Source organism: Petaurus breviceps, unplaced genomic scaffold (genome assembly GCF_028583685.1).
Source record: "Petaurus breviceps papuanus isolate PSGF00001 unplaced genomic scaffold, PetGlider_PUasm1.0 90701, whole genome shotgun sequence".
Taxonomy (NCBI): domain Eukaryota; kingdom Metazoa; phylum Chordata; class Mammalia; order Diprotodontia; family Petauridae; genus Petaurus; species Petaurus breviceps.
In genome coordinates this window covers 9,096,240-9,122,901 of record NW_027187316.1, presented here as the reverse complement: position 1 = coordinate 9,122,901, position 26,662 = coordinate 9,096,240, and the positions used below count along the sequence as shown (strand labels likewise).

At 44.3% G+C, this 26,662-nt stretch overlaps 2 protein-coding genes across 3 annotated transcripts in view; both read right to left on the bottom strand.

Annotated features, from left to right (window-relative positions):
* CUL7 (cullin 7) overlaps positions 1 to 26,628 on the bottom strand; it is a 30,726-nt gene extending 4,098 nt beyond the window's left edge. The window contains exons 1-21 of the mRNA XM_069065951.1: positions 25,439 to 26,628; positions 24,827 to 24,981; positions 24,180 to 24,701; positions 23,573 to 23,711; positions 23,198 to 23,394; positions 10,948 to 11,245; positions 10,317 to 10,527; positions 8,795 to 8,900; positions 8,175 to 8,402; positions 7,176 to 7,266; positions 6,821 to 6,989; positions 6,192 to 6,297; positions 5,823 to 5,918; positions 4,430 to 4,605; positions 4,030 to 4,163; positions 3,408 to 3,587; positions 3,071 to 3,180; positions 2,804 to 2,986; positions 2,470 to 2,630; positions 2,061 to 2,298; positions 1,096 to 1,264 (exon numbers count right to left, since the gene is read on the bottom strand). Of these exons, the coding sequence (XP_068922052.1) occupies positions 1,096 to 1,264; positions 2,061 to 2,298; positions 2,470 to 2,630; positions 2,804 to 2,986; positions 3,071 to 3,180; positions 3,408 to 3,587; positions 4,030 to 4,163; positions 4,430 to 4,605; positions 5,823 to 5,918; positions 6,192 to 6,297; positions 6,821 to 6,989; positions 7,176 to 7,266; positions 8,175 to 8,402; positions 8,795 to 8,900; positions 10,317 to 10,527; positions 10,948 to 11,245; positions 23,198 to 23,394; positions 23,573 to 23,711; positions 24,180 to 24,701; positions 24,827 to 24,981; positions 25,439 to 26,042 (4,273 nt within the window). The 5' untranslated portion in view covers positions 26,043 to 26,628. The remainder of the gene's footprint in view (positions 1 to 1,095; positions 1,265 to 2,060; positions 2,299 to 2,469; positions 2,631 to 2,803; positions 2,987 to 3,070; positions 3,181 to 3,407; positions 3,588 to 4,029; positions 4,164 to 4,429; positions 4,606 to 5,822; positions 5,919 to 6,191; positions 6,298 to 6,820; positions 6,990 to 7,175; positions 7,267 to 8,174; positions 8,403 to 8,794; positions 8,901 to 10,316; positions 10,528 to 10,947; positions 11,246 to 23,197; positions 23,395 to 23,572; positions 23,712 to 24,179; positions 24,702 to 24,826; positions 24,982 to 25,438) is intronic.
* Positions 1 to 26,662, bottom strand: part of MEA1 (male-enhanced antigen 1) — a 323,822-nt gene that overhangs the window by 20,562 nt on the left and 276,598 nt on the right. The window lies entirely within an intron of this gene.

The following is a 26,662-nucleotide window of genomic DNA, read 5'->3' as shown; positions in this document are numbered from 1 at the left end:
TGTCTGTCCATAGCAGACACGTGGGAGATGTCCTACACTGCAGAAAGCACTAGACTGGGAGGAAGGTCATCTGGGTTCTAGCTCTGGCTCTTCTGTCACTACTTCTGAGACCTTGGGTCCACTACTTCCTCTTGCTGGGCCTTGGCTTTCTCAACTGTAAAATGAGGAGGTTGGACAAAATGATGCCTCAGGTTGTGCCTGGCTAACTTGCTATTTAATACTCCATTCTACCAGAGGGCAAACAGATGAGAGGTGCCATTCTTCTCCAGTACAGTGGTGTGCGCCATCTGGTGGACACTGATGAACCTTTCATCTTCCTTTGTGTTGAGTCGTTTCAGGGAACTCTTCACTACACCACTCGGGGTTTTCTTGGCAAAGATACTAGAGTGGTTTGCCATTTCCTTCTCCAGTTCATTTTACAGATGAGGAAACTGAGGCAAACAGGGTAAAGTGACTTGCCTAGGGTCACACAACTAGTATATGTCTGAGGCTGGATTTGAATTCAGGAAGATGAGCCTTCCTGACTCTAGGCCCAGTGCTCTATCCACTGTGCCACCTAAATGTCCCCCACCCTTTGATACCAAAGAACTTTTATCCTAAGTGTAACAAGAGATCAGCTTGAGTAGAATTTAAAGCTGGAATGGCCATGTGGGCCAATCCTTTCATTTTACACATACGAAAACTGAAGCCCAGAGAGAGAGGAAGTGATTGACCCAAGGTCCCACTAGCAGACAGTCGTAGAAAAGACAGACACCTTTTGGTGTCCCAGGTGAACCCCGAGAGTTCAGTAATTTGACCAAGGTCATTCAAGTAGTAACTGTTGGAGGCAAGATCTAAAACCAGGTCTTCTGATTCCAAAACTAGTGTTCTTTCCATTGTACCAGTGGTGACTAGCTTCATCTCTACCTCCCCTATCCCGCCCATCACCCTGGCTCCTACCCCAAGTGCCAAGGTTCCAGTTCATGACTCTTCTCCAGAAACTCTCCCCTTTACTTTTCTTCTTTTACTCTTAGATCTGGAGTCTCCTCTACCATGGGCCACCTACCCCTCCTACTCTATACACCCATCTCCTAGCTGTCCACCCCCTCCTCTTACTCTGACTGTAGAAGTTGGAAAATCGGCTGAGGCTGGTGCTAAGAGCTGGCGGGAGGTACTTGTTGGGCTCATGGAGATAGCAGAGCGGTGACACAGGCCAGCAGCGGGGAGACAGGACCAGCACAGACACTTCAGGAGCTGGCTCCTCAGGCAACTGCTCCTCCAGTGGCTGTGGGGGCAAATGACTTTCAGGGACCTCTTTCATTCTAGTCAGTCCAATTTAACAAATACTTAATAATATCTTACTACGAGTAAGGCACTGGGCCAGGTGATCTGAGGAATACAAGATGAATACCACATATCCTGCTTCTACCCAGAGAAGGGCTTCCCCAGCTCCACATTTTTCCTGTCCTCCCATCCCTAAGTACCCTGGCCCTCACCTCCTCCTGGAGCTTGGCTTCCACCAGCCTGTATCACCTCACTTCTTCCTAAGGATGGGTCTCTAGCCCCTGGCCCTCACCTCCTCCTAGGAATGGATCTCTACCCTTGTCCCTCACCTCCTACTAGGGCAGGGCCTCCAGCCCATCTATCACCTCACCTTTTCCTGGGGATGGGCCTCTAGCCTCCATTACCTCACCCCTCCTAGAGATGGGTCTCTAGCCCCTGGCCCTCACCTCCTCCTGGGGATGGGCCTCCAGCCTCTACCACCTCAGCTCCTCCAAGGAATGGGTCTCTAGCCCTTGGCCTTCACCTTCTCCTGGGCCTCAGTCACTGCCTCTTGCCTCACCTCCTCCTGGGGATGAACTTCTAGCCTCCATTACCTCACCCCTCCTAGAGATGGGTCTCTAGCCCTTGGCCCTCACCTCCTCCTAGGGATGGGGCCTCAGTCACTGCCTCTTGCCTCACCTCCTCCTGGGGATGGGCCTCCAGCCTCCATTACCTCACCCCTCCTAGAGATGGGTCTCTAGCCCTTGGCCCTCACCTCCTCCTAGGGATGGGGCCTCAGTCACTGCCTCTTGCCTCACCTCCTCCTGGGGATGGGCCTCCAGCCCTTGCTCCTCATCCTCTTCCTGTTCCAGGAGTTGCTGGTCGATCTGCTCCAGCTGGAAGAGGTGGAACTCGTGCTGCAGCTCCTCTGACGTGCTCAGGCTGCTGAGCATCTGCTGGGGCAGTCGGTTGGGGAAGCAAAGCCCAATCTGCTCCAGCACAGCCCGCTCCAGCCAGTTCGGGCCCAGGCTCAGGAGGCGGTCTGCCAAATAGTACCTGCGATGCATGTAGCCCAGGCCTTACTGAGGAGGGACTCAGTGCCGGCCTTCTCTCGAGCCCTGGGTTCCCCCTCTGCTGCTTCCCTCAAGGCTGAAGGGCCCCCGAGAGTCCCCTCCCTGCCGCCCACCTGCCTGCCCTTTGCCTCTCCCTCTGAGGCCCCACACTCACTGGTAAAAGTGCTCAAAGGTGGTGGCGAGCTCTAGGCCAGAGAGGACCATCATGGGCTCCAGGCTCCGCTGCAGCTGGCTCAACATCTTTTCTCCTTGGGGTCCACCGACCCGGCTCCTCTGGATCTGTTGGTCGATGTGCCGGGCAAACTGCTCACTCACCTGGGCACAGGAATTGGAGGAAGAGAAGAGAAAAAAAGGAGCAGAGGAAAGAAGGGGGGATGGTCAGGAGGGAGGGATGAGGCACCAGGGGAGAGGACTGGGAATGGGGAATGGGGAGGAAGCCTGGGAATCTGGAGGTACACTCTGAGGACGAGGGGGCAAAGAGGACTCACATGGGCAGCAGTGAGGAAGGAGAGCTGGAGCAGAGCTCCGGAGAAGCCCTGGCGAAGGGCCAGCGTGAAGGCTGCCCGTGGCCCAAAGAGCTCTGTCCCAGCGCTCTGGAGCCGTTCATAGATGTCACAGTATCTGGGCACAAGGTCGGGCGCCTTCCAGGCTGCAGTCAGAAACCTGATCACCTGAGGGCAAGAGGCAGGAGCATGAAGGGGTGGAGACTGTTGTCTAGGCCTTCCCCATACCCTGCCAGCCCCCACCCTGCCCACCTGCTCTTGTACCACACCCCTCCAACACTGGGTGATACCCCTCAGGCTGCCACCAGGAGGTCCCAGTTCAGCCTCCAAGTTCAGATCTTGACTTTTACTACTCTTGTCATCTGTGGAGACAGACAGAAAGAGGAAAAGTCCAAGGATGCTTTCCCACTCCAGCCCCCCAACATTCCAGGATGAAGGGCAGGAATAGTGAGGAACATCACAAAGAAATGACAGCACGAACCAGATCAGACAAAGGGATTAAAACCATGGAACAGAGGGGAAGAGGAGGAGGGAACTGGGTAACACGGCTGGGAGGAAGACTAAGGACGATGCTTTTCCTGGGACTCACTGGGCCAGGTGAGTAATTTGGACTGCAGCCCTGAGGAAGGCTCCACATGTACTAGCAGGTGTGTGAGGCATCGGACCCGTGAGGTAAAAGCATCTGCTTGCTCCTGTTTGTGCTGGGCCTTCTCTCTTTGCTCCAGGTACTGGCCCAGCAGCCAGGCCAGGGGGATCACCCCACTGCCATCTGAGAAGGGAACACAGTTCAGGAAGACACTGCAATATGGGAGAAACAGCAGCAGGTGAAGCGTCTGGATTGGGAAAAGGAAGGGAAAGGCTGAGGGATAGTTCCTGAGTGGCAACTCTTAGTAACAGGTTAGAGGGTGGTTGACAGGAAAAGCTACTAAGGGAGAGGTTTTGGGATGGTTTCCAGGGGCAGTTCTTGAGGAAAAGCTATCACAACAAAATTAAAGGGATGATAACCTGGGGGTAGTTGCTACGGAAGAGTGTATGGTTACCAGGGGCAGTTCTTGAAAGGAAACTATTGTAGCAGAAGTTATGGATGGTTACCAGGGGCAGTTACTAGGGAAGATGTTAAGGAATGGCTGCCAGGGAAAGTTCCTGAGGGAAACAGAACCTGTGGAAGTTACTGGGGGCAGTTTCTAGGGGAGAGGCAATGGGATAGTTACCAGGGGCAGTGATGCTCTGCACCAAGGGGCTGACCAAGGCCTCCCAGCAGGTCCTTCCCAATGCCTGGGCAGCCTCATCATCAGGGAGGAATCGATCTGCAAAACTCTGCTCATGGCGCAAAGCCCCGTTCAGTCTGGTGACAGGGTCAGGAGCTAGAGGCACGAGCCCCTGGCCCCAAGACTATTCCTCAATACCATACCCTGAATGTTCTCATGTCAATAGCCCCCCCACGGACATCAGGAGGGTCTCATCCCCCACAACTGTTCTATCCCCCTCTTTGAATCCCTCAGGACTCTCCCAGGCAGCGACTCTCACCCTACCCCTGACCTCTTCACTTCTGTCCTACTCCCCCCTCCTCCTCCACACTAGGCCCAGCCACCCAGATGTCCCTCTCCACACCTAGGGCAGAGTTGCAGCAGACGCTTTCGGTCCTGAGCAATGTCCTGACTCCAGGCTTGGGCTCGAACAGTGTAGAAAAGGTGTGTTCGGCGACACAGCTGCTCCCGGAACAGTGGCCAGAACGTGGGTTTGGGGCCCAGAACCTCCACCCCTCGCACACGGGTGTCAACACCACCCTGAAACATGTGATTGTGATTGACTCCCTGCAACAGCCTAGCTCCTCCCCAAAGGAGGACGTTCTTGAGGAAGGCCTGGAAGAAAGTTAGGGCCTGAAACCCATGCCTTTCAAAAGTTCATAGAAACTTTCTGTTGTTCAGTCATTTCAGTCATGTCTGACTCTTTGTGACCCCACTTGTAGTTTTCTTGCAGAGATACTGGAGTGGTTTGCCATTTCCTTCTCCAGTTCATTTTATAGATAAGGAAACTGAGGCAAACAGGGTTATGTGACTTGCCCAGGGGCACACAGCTAGTAAGTAGCTGAGGCCCTATTTGAACGCGGGTCTTCCTAACTCCAGTCTGGCACTGTATCCACAGCACCATCAAGGTGCCCTGGGTTAGAACTAGCCATTGTTTATCCAACCCTCTCTTATTTTTCAGAGTAGGAAACTGAGACCCAGAAAAATGAAATTATTTATCCAAAGTCTAAATCAAGATTAGGACTCTGGCTTTGTAGCTGCAGGAAGAGGAGGAGGGGCACGAACAGCAGCTGCTGATGTTTCCTGAGCCCTCACTGTGCATCAGGCACTGTGCTAAGCACTTTACAATTATTCTCTCATTTGAACCTCATAACAACTCTGGGAGATAAGTGCTATTATTATCCTCATTTTACAGGAGAGGAAACTGAGGCAAACATGAGTTAAATGACTTGCCCAAGGTCACACAGCTAAGACGTGTCTGAGGCTGGATTTGAACTCAGGTCTTCCTGACTCCAGGTCCAGCTCTCTTCCCACTGGGCCACAGGGATGCCCCAGCTCTTACCAGCTAATGCCAAATAACACACCATGGCTCTACATCATTTCCCATATTTCTAGGACTACACTATTCATTGGATCTTTTCCCAACCAGATAAGTCAAACAAACTCTTATTAAATGCCTACTATATATAAGCCATTGAACCAAGCCCTGTGGATACAATGAGGAAAGTGAAGTCCCCACCCTCAAGAAGTTTACATTGGGTCAGTTCCATTCAAATTGTGTGGGTACCCAGCCCCCTCCCCTAACACACACACACACACACACACACACACATACACACTCCTTCCCTTGCACACTCCTTCCCTTGCACAGGGCTCAATGTCACTGAATGGCTTTACTCCTCTCTCCCAGTCTTCCAAGGGCAGTCTCTGCCCTCCACCTGCTCCCTCTTCCCTCTCTCAATGCCAGCCTCTTTTACCTGCTGGCAGCGCTTGATACGGATCTGAAGGATGGGCCAGAAGCGGGTCATGTTTTCCAGGAGAAGCACCCGACTGTCAGAAGGCATGACATTTACCTGCATTGGGTTGGAATGTGAGAAGATTTTGTAATTCCCATGACAGAGAAGCAAAGGAACTATACCCTGTTCCTGTGGCCACTTTCTTCACTTTTACCCCCATCCCTACCCCAAATACTATGGATCCTGTGGAATCTATAACTCTTTGGTCCTGTTCCTAGCTTCCCTATGCAGGGAGGAGTCAAACCATCTGTTCTTGGGGAACAGGACTCACAGAATAGGCTTTTCAGTAACCATTGGGACAAGATGTAAAGGGAGGGGGATGGTCCTTACAGTGCTGAGCTTTGTACTGACAGAGCTGGCATGGTCTCCCCCTAGCACCACCACCCGGGCTGGCATGTAGCTCGAGTCTTCCTTAGCCACCAGCAGAGTCAGTTGCCTGGAGATAAGAGAGGGAAGAAACTCATCAGTGACCATATTCATAGAACAATTGAGAAACTCCTTTACCTTTCCTGCCTCGTTTCAGGGAGTTGTCATTTTTTCCTCAAGCCAAGACACAGACATTTTGAGTATATCCCTAGACTACTGAGTGTAGACTATGGAGTGTGTGTGTGTGTGTGTGTGTGTGTGTGTGTGTGACAGACAGGCAGAGGCAGAGAGACAGAGAGAGAGACAGATAGAAACAGATAAGCAGAAGAGAGACAGAGAGAGAGAGAGAGGGAGAGAGAGAGAGAGAAAGAGAGAGAGAGAGAGAGAGAGAGAGAGAGAGAGAGAGAGAGAGAGAGAGAGAGAGAGAGAGAGAGAGAGAGAGAGAGAGAAAGAGAGAGAGAGAGAGAGAGAGAGAGAGAGAAACCAGGGCACATGAAATGTGACATCATGTTTCACTATAGCACAGAAAACATGTTTTCAACACTGTCTTTAACCCATGGAGTCTGTGTATATGTGTGTCCATCCTGCCCCACCTGACAAGGACTCCATGGTGCATATATAGTGTGATGTAATGAGAGCCAGCACTGCCGCTGGATTCCCAGTAGGTCTTGGGGTTCCGGTCAATCAGTTTGCTAGCCCCGTGAGAATTGGATGACACCTCCATCTTCTCCCAACACTTGTCTTCCACATCTACACCAGAACCTGGGGCCAAATAGGGAGGAAAGAACAAATTCATCTGGTTGAGGAAAGGACATGGAACGAAGAATTCTAGAGAGAATTATAATCTCTGTTGCTGGAGCAAGGGAGGAGTGGTGACATTAATGGGCTGGGAGTTGGGGCTGGGGGATGGCCACTGACCCTGACCAATGGTAAGTGAAGGACACTGACCCTGGCAGAGATGCCTGAGGAAGACGTCAAAGAAAGGGATGTTAATGGGCTGGTGGGTTCGTCTGTGCTCTTCAATCTGGCTGAGCACCATCTGTAGCAAGACCACAGGTATGAAGGCAACATAGAGGAGAACATAGAGAGGAACACAGAGGGACGGGAAGGAGCACAGGGACAGAAATAAATTTATATGGGGAAAGGGACAAGGGACTAAGCAATTCTGTTCACTCCTCCCCATCTAAATCCTGAAGAATATACTGTCCTACAGGAAACCAGGCACAACAGACAAGCTTGGAAAGCTACCGGTTGAACTTAAATGCTTAAAAAGGAAAGCCAACCCACCTCCTGAGAGATAGAGGGCGTGGACTCGGGGTAAATTGAAACTTTTTTCTTTTGGAACATGGCCAATGGAGTAATTTGTTTGCTTGATTATGCTATGTCATTACAGAGCTTTGTTTCTCTTTTTCAGTGAGGGGTGGTGGTGTGGAGATGGGAGGAAGAAAAGTCGGATTTTCATTAAGTGAAAAAAATTAAATTAAAAAAAAGAAAGAAAATAAAGCTGTTTACAACAAAGAGTTATAGTTTTACATATACACCTCTTTTTCTTTTCTTTTATGTATATGCAAATGCCCATTTTATTTGGTGTTTAAACACAGAATAAAAAAAATCAGGCACAGAAGAAATAACCTCTGGTCAGTCAGGTCATTACCGCTCCCCCTACCCCCCCCCAAAAAAAAAAACCAACCCTCAACAAAACCTAGGTAGCTGTGGCTTATGTGTTACTTTCCTCCCTCCATCATATACTGAACCCCCTTCCTCTCTCGCTCTAATCTCATATTCTCATCCGTCTTTGCCCCGCACCCCAATCTGCCTTCTTTTCCTCCCCAGGCTTACCTGTCTCCCTCCCATACTCTACCTGCCTCCATTGTACCTCCTCCTCCCCTGTTTCCATCCCACCTCCTTCTCACCAGTTTCATCCCCTTCATCTACCATCCTCCTCACCTGGATGCAGCCAGCCAAGATGCTTTTGGTGAGGTTACTGTAGAGCCGGGCATGTTTCTCATACTCGCCTACCAGGTCCCGGAGCTCAGGTCCCAGGAGCAGCTGTTCCTTGTGCTTGTCCAGGGCCTTGGTGAGGGCCTCTCGAGCTCCCAAGTGGCACAAAACCACTGCACAGTCCTTGTGTAATGTGGCCAAGCGATGCAGGAAACGGATTAATTCCTGGACTACCTAGAGTGGGCATTGAGGAAGGATGGGGTCAAGGTTTATACTGAGGCCCAGGGAGGCAAAGGTCAGCCATCTCTCTGTGGGTACCCTGTTGACCATCCTGCCAGGAAGAAGATGAGCCCCATTCTGCCACCTTCCATTCAAGTCAACAAGTTGAAAAGAATTTATTAGGCCCCTGCTGTGTGCCAGGTACTGGGCTACATATCCAGTACCTGTCTGATAGGTGCCCGGGACTCAGCTCTCCTCACTCACAAGCACCTTCCACTTAAGGTTACCGAGAACATAGACCAGGTATTCATGGGTGCATCTGATTGTATGAGCACTGAGAACCCCCAGGATGGACAATGCTCCAGGAATCTCTAGTCCTCCTTCCTCTGGACCCTACCCTCTAGTACCTCATGGTCTTTGCTGGGAGTTCTAAGGCTGGCCAAACAGGAAGACGCCACTTTGTGCCAAGGGAGAGTTGAGTCCACAGAGATCTCCAGGAGACAGCTCAGTATTCTGAGGGTCCAGGAAGAGAGGTTTCAGATGGGAAGAAGGACACAAAGACTGGATGTCAGGTCCATATGTGTCACCCTCTTTTATACTTCAGCACCACTCTTCCCAACCCAAGCTCTGAAGAGAGGAAGGATGAGGTGGGTGGAAGTTTGGTTACAAGGGCTATAAGCCAGTAATATGCTTATATAAAACAAATTTGGTCAGTATTATTATCCCCATTTCATAGATGATGAAACTGAGGCAAACAAAGGTTAAGTGACTTGCCCAGGGTCACAAAAGTAGATAGTATCTGAGGTTGGATTTGAACTTGGGTTTTCTTGACTCCAGGCCTGGCACTCTATCCACTAAGCCACCTAGCTGACCCTAATGGAGAGGTTTGGACCAAATGAAATTATAAGGTACTTTCTAGCTATGAAATTTTATATTTTAAGTTATGACATTGCATATTCTATGTTGTAATATCCCATATTCTAAGATCCCTCCCTTATTCTGCATTCTTGTGCAGTAATATTCTAATTCTAAGGTCTTACCTAGCTCTGACATTTTGATTCTGTCTTTTGGGTGTGGAGGGGTTTAGGCAAGTATTCAGGCCCATTCAAAGATGTCTGCACAGCAGAATGGAAAGAATCCTGGTTTTGGGGGCAGTAAATCTAGGTTGTAGACCTAGTTCTGGCATTTTCTCCCTGTGTGACAATGGATAATTAACTTCATTTTCCTCGGTCTCCATTTCTTCCCCTTGTAAGATGAGGACACTGGATAAATCCTAAGGTCCTAAGGTCCTCTCTTGCCTCTCAGTTCTAAAATCTTATGTTTCTTTTTGCTGCCATGTTTCTCAGAATGCCGGGAGGAGAGCCTGGGCAGCTGTGAAGCAGAGACTGGGTATGTGCAAATGAGCACCTCTGACCCTGTGCATGGTACCTCTGAGTAAGGGCCCACAGGCTGTGAGTGCGAAGCAGTGAGAGCCTGCCTGATCTCTCAGGTAGGTGATGCTGGAGTGGTTCATGTAGGTTCCCTCCCAGGACTCCACCTTTAGATTTTTAGCTACAATCCTCAAAGGAAAACTACCAACTTACCAAATGAAAACAGTAATAACAATGGCCAACATTTATATAGCACTTTCAGGTTTACATATGTTATCTCATCTGATCCTCACAACCACCCTGGAAGGTAGGTAATATTATTATCCCCATTTTACAAATGAGGAAACTGAAGTTGATACTTTTTTCAGGTTCACATGGTTAGTAAGTGTATGGGGCAGGATTTGAACTCAGGACTTCCTGACTCCAACACTCTATCCACTTTGCCTCTGAGGCAAGTAGACAACCTCGTGGGGTTGATATAATCCTCTTTGCATTGTCTTCTTCCCTTGCTTTCCTTCCAAACTCCTGGTTGCCCCCACCCCTACCCGCACCCCCTCACCTCAGCCCAGTCATTTGAAGGGCCTTGTTCTCGGGGGTCTCCAGGCTCTGTAGCAGCAGCAGGAAGGCTTGGGGCTGGTGCTGGAGCTGCCCCAGGAGCCGGCTCACTTGACCCTCCCCAATGCCCTCCTGGCATATGCTTAGCTCCAGCTCCAGGAGCAGCTGTCCGGAGGGCTCTGCAGCCCCCACCAGGCTCCGAAACAGCAGCTCAGCTGCAGCCCCAACAAACATAGGGTGAAGAAAGGGGGTGACAAGAGTTGGCTAGACTTAGAGAGATGAAGGCCCTAGAAAATAAACTGGAGACATTTTTTCCCTTCAAAAAATGAGGCAGGGGTAAGAAAGCATTTTTTGGTTACCTTCCACTAAAAAGTCTGGAGACAAATGTTATTGTTCTCTGCTGACCCCCTCCCTCATCCCAACCTTTGCCAGGCTTTTGCCCCTCTAGGCCTGTATATGTCCCGACAGAAAACAAAACCAAAAAAATTATGATTTTATGGATGAAGCATTACATATATTATGTAGTAGTATACTACACCTGTAGTAGCTACCACCTCCCCTGTCCTTCCCAGCTGCCTGCTCTATTGGCTACCCTCTTTCTGGTATTTCATTGCCCAGAACAGGGCTTTACTTACCTTCAGGTTCTGTAGATGACTCCTCCACCCCCACTGACTCAGTCTCCCCATCCCTATCCACCTCCGACTTGGTGTCTGGAAATGGGGCCTCAGGGCTGCAGGTATTCTCAGGAGATTCTGGAGGGGGCAGGTTGGCCAAATTCTCCACACTAGTCTGTGGCCCAAATTTGTTGTAGACAAGCGAACTAAGCAGATCACTGTAGGTGGTTCCTTGAAGCTGCCTACTGAGTGCTAGGACCAGCTTCTCTGCCACTTCTACAGGTACTCTGAGGTCACTGAGGGCGTCCTCCTCCACGGGCTGTCAAAAAACAGAGAGGAACATTCATTACACAGGGCTCCAGGGACCAGGGGTTACTGGAGGTGGGGGTGCATATTTCTGAAAGTCCTATCTATCTCCCTTCACTCTAGAACATCATGGTATGTTCCTCCCTAGACCTTTCTGAAAACACCATTCCCTTTCTTGGTCTCTTGCTCTTTACTCCTTGGCTTTCCTACCCCAGGAAACATCTACCTTAGAATTATGAGTTATCTTGAATTGGAAGAGACCTCGAAGATAATTTAGTATAACCTCCTATACAATTCAAGAATTTTTTCCCTGGGATCATCCACCCTCTTGAATAGCTGCAGTAGCAGGGAACTCACTACCCTTCTCCCTTTTCCCTCTTCAACCCCTACTCTTCAACACCTTAACAGGTCATTCAGTTTCTAGATAGCTCTAATTGTTAGGAACCTTCCCTGAGCCAAAATATACCTCTTTATAACTTCTAAGTAGGAGTTCTAGCAAATTCCTTTTATGACACAAATACAGTGCTGATACCTAAATCAGGAGGAGCCAAAACAGAGAAAGGAAACTATAGACCAATTTCCCTAATGAATTTTTATGCAAATTAAAAATCCATTCAAGGAGTTTACAGAACGATAACACACAGATCATATACTATAGCCATGTTGGATGTATACCAGGAATGCAGGGCTGGTTCAATATTAGGAAAACTACCAGCATATAACAAAAACAACAAAAATCATATAATTATGTCAATAGAAGTAAAAAAAAACTTTTGACAAAATACAATCATTCCTATTAAAAACACTGGAAAGCATAGGAATAAATGGAGCTTTCCTTAAAATAATAAGTAGTACCTATCTAAAACCATCAGCAAGCATTTTCTGTAACAGAGATAAACTGGAAGCCTTCCCACTAAAATCAGGGATGAAGCAAGTCATCACTATTATTCAATATTGTACTAGAAATGCTAGCACAGTAATTAGAGAAGAAAAAGGAATGAGAATAGGCAACAAGGAAACAAAATTATTACTCTTTGCAGATGATATGATAGTGTACTTAGAGAATCAACTAAAAAACTAGTTGAAATAATTAACAACTTCAGCAAAGTTGTAGGATATAAAATAAACCCATGTAAATCATAATTTCTATTTGTTACCATCAGGAAGAGACAGAAAGGGAAATTCCATCTAAAATTACAATAGTCAATTTAAATACTTGGGAGTTTACCTGCCAAGACAAATCTAGGCACTATATGAACACAATTACAAAACACTTTTCACACAAATAAAGACAGATCTAAACAACTGGAGAAATATTAATTGTTCATGGTTAGGCCAATCCAATATAATAAAAATGACAATTCTACCCTAAATTAGTTTACTTGTTTAGTGCCATACCAATGAAGCTACCAAAAATATTTTATAGAGCTAGAAAAAAAAGTAATAACAAAATTCATCTGGAAGAACAAAAAGTCAAGAATATCAAGGGAATCAAATTTTTTAAAAATGTGAAGTAAATTGGCTAGCCATAACAGATCACAAACTGTATTACAAAGAGGTAATCACCAAAACCATCTGGTACCAGCTAAGAAACAGAGTGGTGGACTAGTGGAAAAGATTAGGTACACAATATACAGCAGTAGCAGTAAATGACCAGAGTAATTTAGTGTTCGATTAGCTCAAAGTTCCAAGCTTTTAGGACAGGAACTCACTATTTGACAAAAATTGCTGGGGAAACTGGAAAGCAACTTGGCAGAAACTAGGCATAGACCAAAATCTCACACTGTATACCAAGATAGGGTTAAAATGGCCCAAATGGTCAAAATGGGTACATGTTTTACTCATAAAGGGTAGTATCATAAGCATTTATACATAAAGGGTAATATCATAAGCAAATTAGGGGAGCATGGAATATGTTACATGCCAGATCTACAGATGAGGGAAGAATTTATGACAAAATAAGAGACAGCATTACAGGAAGCAAAAGGGATAATTTTGATTATATTAAATTTAAAAGGTTTTGCACAAACAAATCCATTGCCGCCAAGATAAGAAGAAAAGCAGAAAACTAGGGAAAATAATTTATAGCAAGTTCCTCTGATAAAGATCTGATTTGTCAAATATATAGAAAACAGAGTCAAATTTATAAGAAAATGACTCATTCCTCAATTGATAAATAGTCAAAGGATATGAACAGGCAGTTTTCGTATGAAGTAATCAAAGCTATTTATAGTTACATGAAAAAGTGTTCTAAATCACTTGATTAGAGAAATGCAAATTAAAACAACTCTGAGGTACACCTCAGACGTATCAGATTGGCTAATATAACAGAAAAGAAAAAGACAAATATTGGAGGAGACATGGGAAAATTGGGACACAAATGCATTGTTGGTGGAGTTGTAAACTGATCCACATAGTCTGGAAAGCCATTCTTCCCCTAATACATGAGATTTTTGAGTTTATCAAAAACTAGGTTACTGTGCTCATTTGCTTCCATATATTGTATATCTAATCTGTTTTACTGATCAACCTGTTTCTTACCCAGTACCAAACTTTTTTAAAAAACAATTATAGCTTTGTAGTATAGTTTGAGATCAGGTACTATTAGGCCTCCTTCCTTCTCATTAAAAAAAAAAAGACTCCCTTTATATTTTGATCTTTTATTCCTCCACATTAATTTTATTATTTTTTCCCCTAGCTTTAGAAAGTAATCCTTTGATAGTTTGATATAGGTCTAATAAATACAATAATGTATCACTATATCATCATTTTTGTTACATTGACTCAGTCTATCCATGAGTAATTAATATTTCTTTATTTAGAACTGTCTTTATTTGTGTAAAGAGTATTTTGTAATTATGTTCATATAATTTCTGTGTGTATCTTGGCAGGTAGACTCCCAGACATTTTATTTTTTTTTTGTTTTCTTGTTTTTTGCTTTTTGGAGAGCAATTGGGATTAAGTGACTTGCCCACGGCAAATTTTTTATTTTTTGTGTTAAGTGTCTGAGTCTGGATTTGAACTCAGGTCCTCCTGACTGCAGGGCCGGTGCTCTATTCACTGTGCCACCTAGATGCCCCTCTCAAATATTTTGTACTGTCTGTAGTTATTTTAAGTTGACTTTTTCTTTCTATGTCTACATGCTGGATTTTGTTGGTAATATATAAAAATGATGGTTTGTGTAGGCTTATTATTTAACTTGCAACTCTGCTGAAATTTTTAACTGTTTCAATTAATTTTTTTTAGTTGACTGTCTAGGGTTGTCTAAGCAAATGATCATATCATCTTCAAAAAGGGATGTTTCTTTTTCCATGTTTATTCTTATAATTAATTTTTATTGTCTTATTACTATAGCTAGCATTTTTAGTACAATAATGAACAGTAATGGTAAAAATGGATATCTGTTTTCTGTCCTAAAAAAAAAAAGAAATCCTGATATTGGAAAGGCTTTTAACTTGTCTCTAATACAGATCTTGGTTTTATTTTATCTTTTTTTTCCCCCATTTTTCAAATGCTTTATTAACTTCTGATTTACATCATTCATTTCCGCCAGATTTTGAGTTACAAATTTTCTCCCCATTTTTCCCCTACCCACCGCCCCAAGATAGCAGTCCCACTGGATATCCCCTCCTCCAATCTGCTCTCTCCCATATATTCTCCCATATCCCTTTTGACTTTTCCAGTAGGGCATGGTGGATCTCTATGCCCCAGTGTCTGTATATCTTATTTCCCAATTACATGTAAAATAGCATTAATAAGAGTATGTATATGTATATATATATATATATATATATATATATATATAATATTTAAACATTTAATTTTAAAACTTTGAATTACAGATTCATTCCCTTCCTCCCTGGTCACCCAGCCTTACTGGGAAGATAAGCAGTTCAGTATAGGTTGTACATGTGTAGCTAATGCAAAATTATAACTTAGTAGATATATTGTAAAAGACTGACTATATTTCCCTCCCTCCTATCCCACCTCCCACTTGTTCTATTCTCTACTTTGATCCTGTCCCTTTTCAAAAGTGGGTGCTTCCAACTTCCCTCCCCCCCAGCCTGCCCTCCCTTCCATCATCCCCCTTCTCATCCCCTTCCCCCCTACTCTCCTGTAGGGTGAGATACCCTATTTAGTGTATATTTCATTCCCTCCGCAAGCCAAATTCAATGAGAATAAGGTTGACCCATTCCCTTTTACCTTCCTATTCTTCCCCTCCATTGTAACCATTTTCCCTTGCCTCTTCTATATGAGATAGTTTACCCCATTCTGTCTCTCCCCATCTCCTCTCATTATATTCCTCTCTCACCTCTTAATTTCACCTTTTAAGTATCATCCCTTCCTATTAAATTGGTCCTATTCCCTCTATCTATACCTGTAAACATATATACACACATTCACATATGTATTCATATGCCCATATACCCTCATATATATATATGTATATATATATATATTTCTATTCCCTTCAACTACTGAGAAAAGTTTCATCAGTTACAAATATTTTCCATGTAGGAATATTAATAGTTCAACTCTGATAAGTTCCTTATGATTTCTTTTCCCTGTTTACCTTCTCATGCTTCTTGTATCTGAATGTCAAATTTTCTATTCAACTCTGGTTTTTTCAGCTAGAATGCTTGAAAGTCCTCTATTCCATTGAATGACCATATTTTCCGCTGAAACATGATACTCAGTTTTGCTGGGTAGGTGATTCTTGGGTTTTAATCCCAGCTCCTTTGACCTCCAGAATATCATATTCTAAACCCTTCAATCTCTCAGTGTAGAAGCTGCCAGATCCTGGGTTATCCTGATAGTTTTCCCACAATATTCAAATTGTTTCTTCCTGGCTGCTTGTAATATTCTCTCCTTAATCTGGGAATTCTGGAACCTGGCTATAATATTCCTAGGAGTTTTTTGGGGGGGGATCTTTTTCAGGAGGTGATCAGTGGATTCTTTCAACCTCTATTTTGCCCTCTGGTTCTAAAACATCAGGATAGTTTTCCTTGAGGGATGATTTCTAGGTTCTTACTTTGATCATGGCTTTCAGGTAGTCCAATAATTTTTAAATGATCTCTTCTGTATCTATTTTCCAGGTCAGTGGTTTTTCCCATGAGATATTTCCTATTGCCTTCTATTTTTTCATTTGTTTGGATTTAACAGCATCTTGATTTCTCATGAAGTCATTAGCTTCCATTTGCTCCAATCTAATTCTGAAGCAATGATTCTCCTCAGTGAGCTTTTGAGATTCCTTTTCCATCTGGCAAATTCAACTTTTTAAGACATTCCTCTCCTCATTGCCTTTTTGAGCCTCTTTTGCCATTTGAGTTAGTCTGTTTTATAAGCTGTGATTTTCCTCAGTCAGGCTGTTGACTCTCATTTCATAATTTTCTTGCATCATTCTTATTTTTCTCTTCCCAATTTTTCCTCCACTTCTCTTATCTGCTCTTTAAGGTCCTCTATGGCCTGCAAACAGTTCGTATTTTCCTTTGAAGCTTTTGGTACAGGAGTTCTAACTTCACTGTCTTCCTCCTGTTCCATGCTTTGCTCCTTTTTGTCCCCAAAATAGAAGTCTAATGTTGGAATCTTCTGTTTGTTTTGTTTCCTTTGCCTGGTCATGTCGCCACTTGACCCTTGGGCTTTTTGCCTTTAAAATTTGGGGTGGATGTATTTTTTCTAACTTACATCCTATTCTTTGTTTTAATATTATTTTTTTTCAAAGCAATTAGGGTTAAGTAACTTGCTCATGGTTACACGGCCAGTTATTTTGTGTGGGTGCTAAGTATTGAGGCCAGAACCGATCCCAGTTCTCCCAACTCTGGGGCTGGTGCTCTTACTCACTGCACCACCTGGCTGCCCCTTAATATTATTTTTTTTAAGTAGGCTTTATTTTTTTTTTTAGTTCCAAATTTCCCCTTTCTCTTTGCATCCAGTGAGAAGTCAAGAAAAACTAAACCTACTACAAATATGTATAGTCATACAAAACAAATTTCCACATTAGCTATGTCCCCCCCCTAAAAAAAAAGCAAGAAAAAGGGAAAAAATATACTTCAATCTGTACTTTGGGTCCATCACTTCTCTTAATGGAGGTGGATAGCATGTTTCAACATGAAGTCTTTGGAACTGTGGTGGGTCATTGTGTTGACCAGTTACTAAGTCTTTCATAGTTGAATATCTTTACAATATTGATGTTACTATGTAGATTGGTATATTTTTTCAAAAGCTTTTTTAGCATCTATTAAAATAACCAATATTTTTGTTGTTTTTATTATCAAGATGGTTAATTATTTTATAATTTTCCTAATATTGAACCAGTTCTACATTTCTGGTATGACTCCAGTCTAATTATAGTGGTGCATGATTTTGCAATATATTGCTGTAGTCATTAAGGAAACTGGTCTGTAGTTTCCTTCTGTTTTGGTTTTCCCTGGATTAGGTTATCAAGACCATATTTATGTCACAGAAAGAATTTGATAAGACCTCTTTAACTATATTTTCTGCCCAGTTTATGTAGTATTGGAATTGTTCTTTAAACGTTTGAGGGTTCTAAATTCATCTGGTCTTAGGGATTTTTTTCTTTGGAAGTTCATTTATGGTTTGTATAAGTCATACATAAGGCTATTTGAGTATTCTATTTCCTATTCTTTTAATTGGGTTATTTTATATTTTTGTAAATACACATCCATTTCATTTAGACTATCAGTTTTCTTGGCATATAGTTGGACAAAATAGCTCCTAATAATTGCATTTATTTCTTATTCACTGGTTGTGAATTCACCCTTTTCATTTTTTGTAATTTGCTTTTCTTCCTTTTTTAAAAATCAAATTAACTAATGGTTTATCGATTTTATTGGATTTTTTCCCTTAAAAAAATTCAGCTCCTAGTATTGCTAATTAGTTCAATAGCTTTTTTTTTTTCAATTTTGTTAATTTTTGCTTTGATTTTCAGGATTTCTCTTTTGGTGTTTATTTGGGGGGGGTTGGTTTGTTAGTTTTGTAATTTTTTTAGTTGTATCCTTGGTTTATTGTCCGGCTCTTTCACTCTTTTATTTGTGAAAGTATTTAGAGATAAACATTTTCCTCTAATGGATGTATCCCAGAAATTTTGTTATGTCTCATTGTTGTCATTATCTCTAAAGATATTGTTTTTATGATTTGTTCTTTAACCCACCCATTCTTTAGAATTAAAGTTAGTTTCCAATTAATTTTTAATCTTTGCTTCAAAAGCCCCTTATTAAATATAATTTTTATTTCATTATGGTTAGTAAAAGATTATTTTTTCTGCATTTGTGAGGTTTTTATGCCCTAATATATGGTTATTATTTGTAAAAATGCCATACATAGCTGGAAAAACAAGAATATTATTTTCTATTCCTATTCAATATGCTACAAAAGTCTATCATATGTAACTTTTCTAAAGTTCTATTTAGGACCTCAACTTCTTTCTTATTATAGTTTTTACTATTTTTTCCTATAACTCATTTAACTTTTTCTTTAAGAATTTAAAGTTGTGTATTTAGTATTGACATTAATTAGTTCCTATTGTACCTTTCATGAAAATGTAGTCTCCCTACTTATCTTTTAATTAGGTCTAGTTTTGCTGTTATTTTGTCTGAGATCATACTTGCCACTCCTGCCTTTTTTTTAAACTATAAATTAACTATATCATATATAATATATTATATAATAATATATTAATAAACTATATAAAATATATTAATAAACTATAAATTAACTATAATATAAATAAACTATAATTTAAAGATTCTATTCCAGCCTCTTATTTTAGCTCTGTGTGTATCTTTTCATTGCAAATACGTTTCTTGTAAATAAACTTTTTTGGATTCTAGCTTTTAATCTATTCTGTCCTTTTCTGTTTTATGGATGAATTCATCCCATTCACATTTACAAATATAACCACTAACTATATTTTCCTTTCTCCTATTCTCTTATTCTCCCCCTTTCCCTCCTATTTCTCTGTTTGGTAAGATGTATTTCTGTACTGAACTATATGTATGTGTGTTCTTCCTCATTTAACTAGTTCAGATGAGAGTGAGGTTCAAGGGTCATCTGATTCTTCCACTCCCTTTTCTACTAAAAAACTCTGCCCCTGTGCACCCCATTGTATAAGAACATATCTCCCATTCCTCCTCTCCATTTCCCCTTTCCCAGTACATTCCTCTTTTCCACCCTTTCCATTCTTCTTTGGAGATCATATAAACATAACAGAATTATATTCAGGCACTTTGTCTAGTTAAACTCTCTTTATGAACCCTGATGGTGATAAAGTTCTAAAGTTCTATTTGTACCATCTTCTCATATAAGAAATATAAACAGTTTAACTTTGTTTAGTATCTTGTGATTTCTTGTTTATGTTTACCTTTTTATGCTTATCTTGATACTTGTGTTGGTATACCAAATTTTCTGCTCAGCTCTGGTCATTTCATCAAGAATATTTAGAATTCCTTTATTTTGTTAAAGGTTCATTTTTTCCCCTGTAGGATTATACTCAGTTTTGCTAGGTAGGTTATTCTTGATTGTAAGTCTAGACTCTAGATCCTTTGCCTTCTGAAATATTATATTCCAAGCTCTCCATTTCTTTATTGTAGTTGCTGCTAAATCTTACATGATCCAGACTATGGCTCCCCAGTACTTGAATCCTTTCTTTTTGGCTGCTTGCAGTATTTTTCCTTTGACCTAGGATCTAGATTTTGGTTACAATCTTCCTGAGAGTTTTCATTTTGGGTTTCTTCCAAGAGGTGACCAGTGGATTCTTTCAATTTCTACTTTGCCCTTTTCCTCTAATGTGTCTGGGCAGTTTTTTCTTATGATTTCTTTTAATACAATATCTAGGATTTTTCTTTCATGGCATTTGGGTAGTTGAATGATTCTTAAATGATCTCTCCTCAATCTGTTTTCTAGGTCAGTAGTTTTTCCTATGAGATACTTCACAATTTCTTCTATTTTTTTTCAGGCTTCTATGTTTTATTATTTCTTAATGTTACATGGGGTCATTAGTTCCCATTTGACCATTCTAATTTTCAAGTAGTTATTTTCTTTGGTAAAATTTTGTGCCTTCCTTCTCCCCCCTCCCTCCACCCCCAGCTTTTAATTATCTTTTCATATCTTTCTTCTCTCACTTATTTTTCCATTTTTTCCTCTATTATTCTCATTTGGTTTTTAAAATAATTTTTTGATCTTTTTAAAACTCATTTTAACTCTTCTAGGAATTCTTGTTGGACTTGTGTCCAATCTGCATTTTCTTTGAGTCTTTTCTTGTAGATGTTTTCAAGTTACTGTCTTCTTCAGTAATTTATGGCTGAATATATGTGTGTGTGTGTGTGTGTGTGTATGTGTAGCATGAATGAATACACATTCATATATAGTAATTTACTGCTGAATTCTTTTTTTGATTGCAAATGCTTCCCAACCTGCTTTTTCACTTTGGACTTGCTGTTAGTGCCAGGCTCTAGGGATGGCTGGGATATCTGGCCTGAATTTCTTTCCTCTTATGTCCTTCTGCTGCTTTCACAGCTCAGTCTGGGTGCTGGCAACCTTTCAGTGCTCCCAAAGTACTGTGATTCAGGGAGATTCTGTTTTCTGCCCTCCTTGTCTGAGCTCTGCAAGTTCCTGATCCAGTTCCAGGTCTGTTGGCTTGTCCTTGTTTGGAAGTTCCCATAGACTGCTGCTGGATTTAATCACTGTTAGCCTGCTGGGAGGTTCTGCAGGTTCAGAGTGCCTGAAGTGTTCACTCCTCTTTGGTCTGGAACTCCTGCCCTGGTTATTCCACTAAGAGCTTACACACTGGGCTAAAGGCTAGAATTGAGTCCCTGCTCTGCTTCTGGGATCAGAACCACACATCTACATTCTCTTAACTTGTTCCCTGTTCATTACAGGGTGAAGGTAACTTCTCCTCTCTGCCCTAGATTAGTGACCTGGAAATGGGTAGTGGGTGACAGAGATGGCACCTATTCTTGCACCCAGTGCTAGAGGTTCTAGGGTCCCTGGAGATCTCTTTCTACTCTGCTTCTTCTTCTCCTGATACTTCACCTTAGCCCTCCTTCAGTCCCCAGGTGCTATGTGTCTCATGTTCCTGGCCAGATCCTGTACCCGGGATCCACAGACCTATCTGCCCGTCACCCTAAGATATCACAGGTTGGAAAAAGAACTCACTTGGACTTTTTCTTCACCTTCTTGATCAGAACTCAGCCTGGTGCATTTTTGAGAATCTAGATCATTGTGGAGAAGGGCAGCAGAAAGCTGGGCTCAACTGCTTCCTCTTATTCTTCAATCTCGACTGCTATTCTTAATTCTTTCAATAGATTCCCTTTCAGCAAACTTTCCAGAGCCCTCTCCATTAAGAAACAGCATAATGTAATGCACAGAGTACTAAACTTGGAGTCAGGAAGACCTGAGTTCAAATCTGGTCTCAAACTTCCTAGCTGTGTGATCCTGGGCAAGTCACTTAACCCCAATCACCTCAAAAAAAAAAAAGATTTAATTTAAATTCAAATTAAAAATTTAAATCTTAAATATCAATTAAAATTTTTATTATTATTTATTAAATTTAAATTAAAGTCCTTTAAGGCCTCTTCAGACCAACTTCCTCATTTTACAGAGGAGGAAAATTACTTGCCCAAAATTTTTTTTCACATTGACTGACTGCTCTCTTACTGTGTTGCTGGCATTCTATATTTGTCCTGTTAAGTTTGTTAAGTGACTTATCCTGGGTCACACAGCTAGTGTCTATTAGCTGCCCCTACTATCTAGTACTATGGGAACCTTTAACAATTATTTCTGTTCCTGTTTCAGTAGGGCTGTCATAAGCCCATACATGTGACAAATCTGGGGCCTTGAGAATTTCCAGGCCGAATTGAAATTGGAAGGTTTTTAGAGACTATGCATTTTACAAATAAACGTGGTTCATAGAAATTGTGACTTCACAGCCACAAGGGATTAAGTGGCAAAGCTAAGGTTTGAACACATTCCTTTTTGCTACAAATCACAAGTAAATACGAAGCAACATAAAACAAGTTTCTTGCCTTAAAGGGCTTATAAAATCTAGCTGAGGAATGTGATGGATATTTGTTCTGTCTGCTCTGCCTCACCCCTATAACAATTCCTCTCCTAGGCCCAACATACCTCCCCATCTGGGTTCTCCTCAGGGGAGAAAATTCAGTCCCACCCAGTATGAAACTGGGGGTTGGGGGAGCAACCTCGACTAGAATCCAGACATAGGGCACATAAGGTCCGTTCCAAGTATCACTTCCATAAAAGCCACACAGCCAGGGCTTGGGCAGCTTCTCCCTAGAGCGGAAGTTGGGTGAAGAGGACAAAAAGGAACCAAACATATGTCTTTCTTTCCTCTGCCAACTGGGAGGAAAAGGTGCTGGGTAGTTTTGATTAATTCTCTCCTGCCTAACCACTAGAAGCCTTAGCCCACTGAATAGATGGGAATCATTCTATGCTTTGTGGAGCTCGGCCTCCACCTTGATTTTCTCTGGCAATGGTGATTTGGGGGTGCAGGTATCCTGAGGCACTACAGGGGCCGAGTTGGCTGAACTTCCTGTGTTGGCCAGTGGCCCATGCTTGCTAGACATGAGAGCTAAGCAGGCCCTGTGGATGCTGCCCTGGCATTGCCCAATGCGTGCTAATACCAGCTTCTTTACCAAGTCCACTGGCAGTAAGAGTTCACCTACATCCTCTTCCTCCTCTAGGATCTATCAATAATGATGATAACTTATTCTACTGGGCAGTAGGGGCTAGGACTGACAGAGGATACCTTTCTTAGAATACCTTCTCATCTTCCTCTACTCTGGGCTTTCATGCGTTCCTCACACCCATGTCCAGTTTTTGAAGCCCCTCACCTGACCTGCTCTCCATTTACTAGCCCCTGCCAACCTGACTCACCTCCCCTTTACCATCAGACAAACCTCTCAAAGCTCCACTCCTGGGCCCAACATACCTCCCCGTCTGGGTTCTCCTGGAGGATATGGAGAAACTCCTGTTGTTCAGGCCCATCCAGCTTCTTTATGAAGAAAAGCAGCTCCCACCATTCAGCCTGGCTCAGGCATTCAGACTCTGTGTTACTCTGAGTCTCAGGTTTAAGGTATGGCACAGCATACAATCCCACAAGTGGTTTCCAGTCTAAGGAAGGAGGAGCTGTTGGCACAAGCATGAGGGTATTGACCAACTCTCCAGTAGAATGTGAATACTGGACCCATTCAGGGTAGCTCATGGTCACAGGAAACATCTTTCTTTGGTTACTGTTCTTCTAACCCAGAGAAGCCCCCATATACCACTCCCTAAGGAATCTGTGTGCTGGCCTCCCCAAGCTCACCTATACTTTGGGCCAGGTACTTGCTGCCCCCTGTTCCTTTCTCTGGCTCAGCAGCAACTTTGTCCTCAGTTACAAGACCCAGAATCTCCACCATGTGCCAGTGCACCCAGTATGTCCGGCCTGTCGACTGCCACAGCACCTGGGGCATGAAGAGGGGAGGAAGTTTAGTTACCTGGGCCAGGGGGAGCAACCTAGTGCTTCCATAATAGCCACTCACACATCCAGAGCTTGGGTAGCTCTCCCCAGAGTGAAGGCTGGCTGGGGGAAGACACAAAGGACCCAAACATGCATCTCTCTCCTCTGCCAAATGAGAAGAGAAGGTGGGTAACAGTATACTTGTTTGTTTCTGTTTCCTTCCCACCTACCAGGAATCATCTATCTTAACTCTTAGTTAATGGCCATTCTCTTTCCCTGGGGAGGGATGAGGTGGGGGTGGGGTGGGATGGGGAAACATATTGTCATTCTCTAACCTTCCCCTACTCTCTCTAGGTTTCCTCTTGCTCTTCTAGTGATGCTACTATAACCCAGCTTGCTTCATGACCTGCTATGTATACAACTACTCTCTCTTATCCCTCCAAGTTTCCATTCCCAACTCATTCACACATACCTGTACAGGGGGCATCCCATTGTTGCTCTGCCGGAACTCGCCTTGGTCCCCAGCACTGATCTCCTCATAATCCTCCAGCATTCGAACACGCATCCCTGGCTGCAATGTCTCCTGAACGTAGTCAGCATAGCCACTCAGGCTCGAGAATTCAGACCGTGGTCTGAAGGCCCGGCTTGGCCTCCTGGGGGAGCTAGGGGTGAGTAGGGTCGGGAGGATGGTGCTTGGCACAGATGATTGGGGCTGAAAGATAGAGCGGGCAGGCCGAGGGGGAGATACAGGCTGCCTCCCTGGGCCCCGGTCCCATCCCATGCCCCGAACCAATTCTGAAATCAGGTTGCCCATGGCCATGCTAAACTCCAATTCCCTCTGTCCACGGCTCTTCTCCACACTGGAGGCCTTGTTAGGGGAGCACCGGTTCCCCCACTCCCCAGACCCTGGCTCCACGCTGCTACTTAGCTGGTCCAGGAGGGACGTGACACACAAGTAACGCTTCACTAAGGAGAACAGCAGCTTTCCAGGGATCTGTAGGATAAATACCCTCAGCTCAGGTTAGTGATCTCCCCACTTTGCTTCTTCTAACCCTACTGCCAACAGACTGGGGGATAAAAGCCCAGCCCACAGTCCTTTTCCCAACTCCCTTAGGTTACCTGGGGCAGGTGGATCCCTTCAAAGGCCATGCAGTGCTCTTCAGAAGATGTGGTCTCTGCAAACAGCTCCAACAGAGTGGAGCGGCTATCAAAGTCCATGTGCTGTTCGATGCCATCCTGCTGGCTCAGTGACAGGAGCACGTGGGCCCTGCTCCCTAAAATACAAGCCCTGCTCTGCATCCTGTCCCAGGGAAACCACTTACCACCTTCTGCCCAGTTCTCAACTCTTATCACCTGCCTCTCTCACACTCACTCTCTTCCACCCTCCAGGAGAACCAGGTCCTTTCCCACCAAAGAGGCTGACAGGGGGACCAATGTGCTCTGAGAAGTGAGACTCTGTCTTACACGATAACCATCTGTTCTAACATCTGGCCAGGAAGTTCTAAACTCTACGAAAGAGAGAGACTTTTTCTGTTGACATCTCTCTTTCATCAATGGGTGTGAAGGTGTAGCTCTAAGTTCACTGCAACTGAGCACAAACAGACATCGCTCTCACTCTGATGAAAGCAAAAGGTCCTGACATCCTCTTTTTGCAAGTGGACCCTCATCCCAGGTCTTGCTGCTGTCCCACCTGCTTTCCTGCTTCCCTTTTGTTTCCCCACGGGCCCTCACCAGCATCATGGGCTGCCAAGGCCTGTAGCATCTTTCCAGCACTCCTGCGGATCTGGGGCTCAGGGTTGCCCAGCATGTGCATAAGCAGGTCCAAGGCTCCTGTCTCCTTGAAGACACCAGCAAGGGGTCCGATGCTGGCATAGGCGCTGAGCACGTGGATCGTGTGCAGCACAGAGGCCGCAGGACTGGAGCCCCCGCCCCCATCCAGCTGCCGGGCAGCTCTCCGCACCAGTCCTCGCACATCTGTGGCCATCTCTCCCAGAGAGGCTTCGTCCAGCCCCCCGGCATCCCGGGGAAAGGCGCCCACACTCCCCACTGGTTCATGCTGTGGCCCCTTGGCTGGTGCTCGTTCACCAAGTAGCATGGGGCAGTTGGCATAGACCTCCGGGGCTGAGAGCCACATGAGGATATGCTCTGCCTTGCCCTCTAGGGAGCTGCCACCGCTTACTCCACCCTCCTTCCCACGCTGAAGGACAGTCCAACGGATCAAGTACTCTGGATGCCCATCATGACCCTGGCGCTGCCGCAGCAGTTCCTCAGGGTATGCCTGCAGTCGTGGGCCCAGCGGCACCAGCAAATCTCTGCTTCTACGTTCTCCCACCATCCTGGGCACCTAGAACAGAGGAGGAAAAGGAGCAGAGTGAGGAAAAGTACTCATTGTGAAATAAGCGGCTATGGGGACATGGCAGAAGGTTGTTGGGCAGAATTGATATATCACATCAGAATAGACAAAAGGAAGAGGAGCCCAGGACCAGTGATCTGGGACAGAGACAGAAGCATAGGGCTGTAGGGGTGCTGTAGGTGTGAGCAAGAGGGTGTTACCAGAGGTTTTCAGTTGCCAGAGAGGATGAGGCTACAATTGGGACTATGTAAGGTAAACTGGGGAATATAACTTGGGAGGATGAAGGATAATAAGGAGTCACCATATGTTCAAGGATTAAGAGACAGGTAATAGCTCGGACCAGGAAAGAGACCCTGGGGAAGGGTGGGAAATGACATCAGGGAGGGGAGGAGTGGGGGTGGGCAGGCTCAGAGAAGGGACAACCGGGAGAAGGATGCATGCAGCCGGAGAGCACAAGAACTCCGGCAGGGAGGGGTGGAGAACAGGGTGTGGCTGATGCAGAAGCGTCCGTAGTGAGTGGGACTGCAGGGGTGGGTCTTGGAGCCCGAGCCAGCGCGGCAGTGGAGCCCAGGGGCAAATGGGGGGGGGGGGGGGGAGAAGGA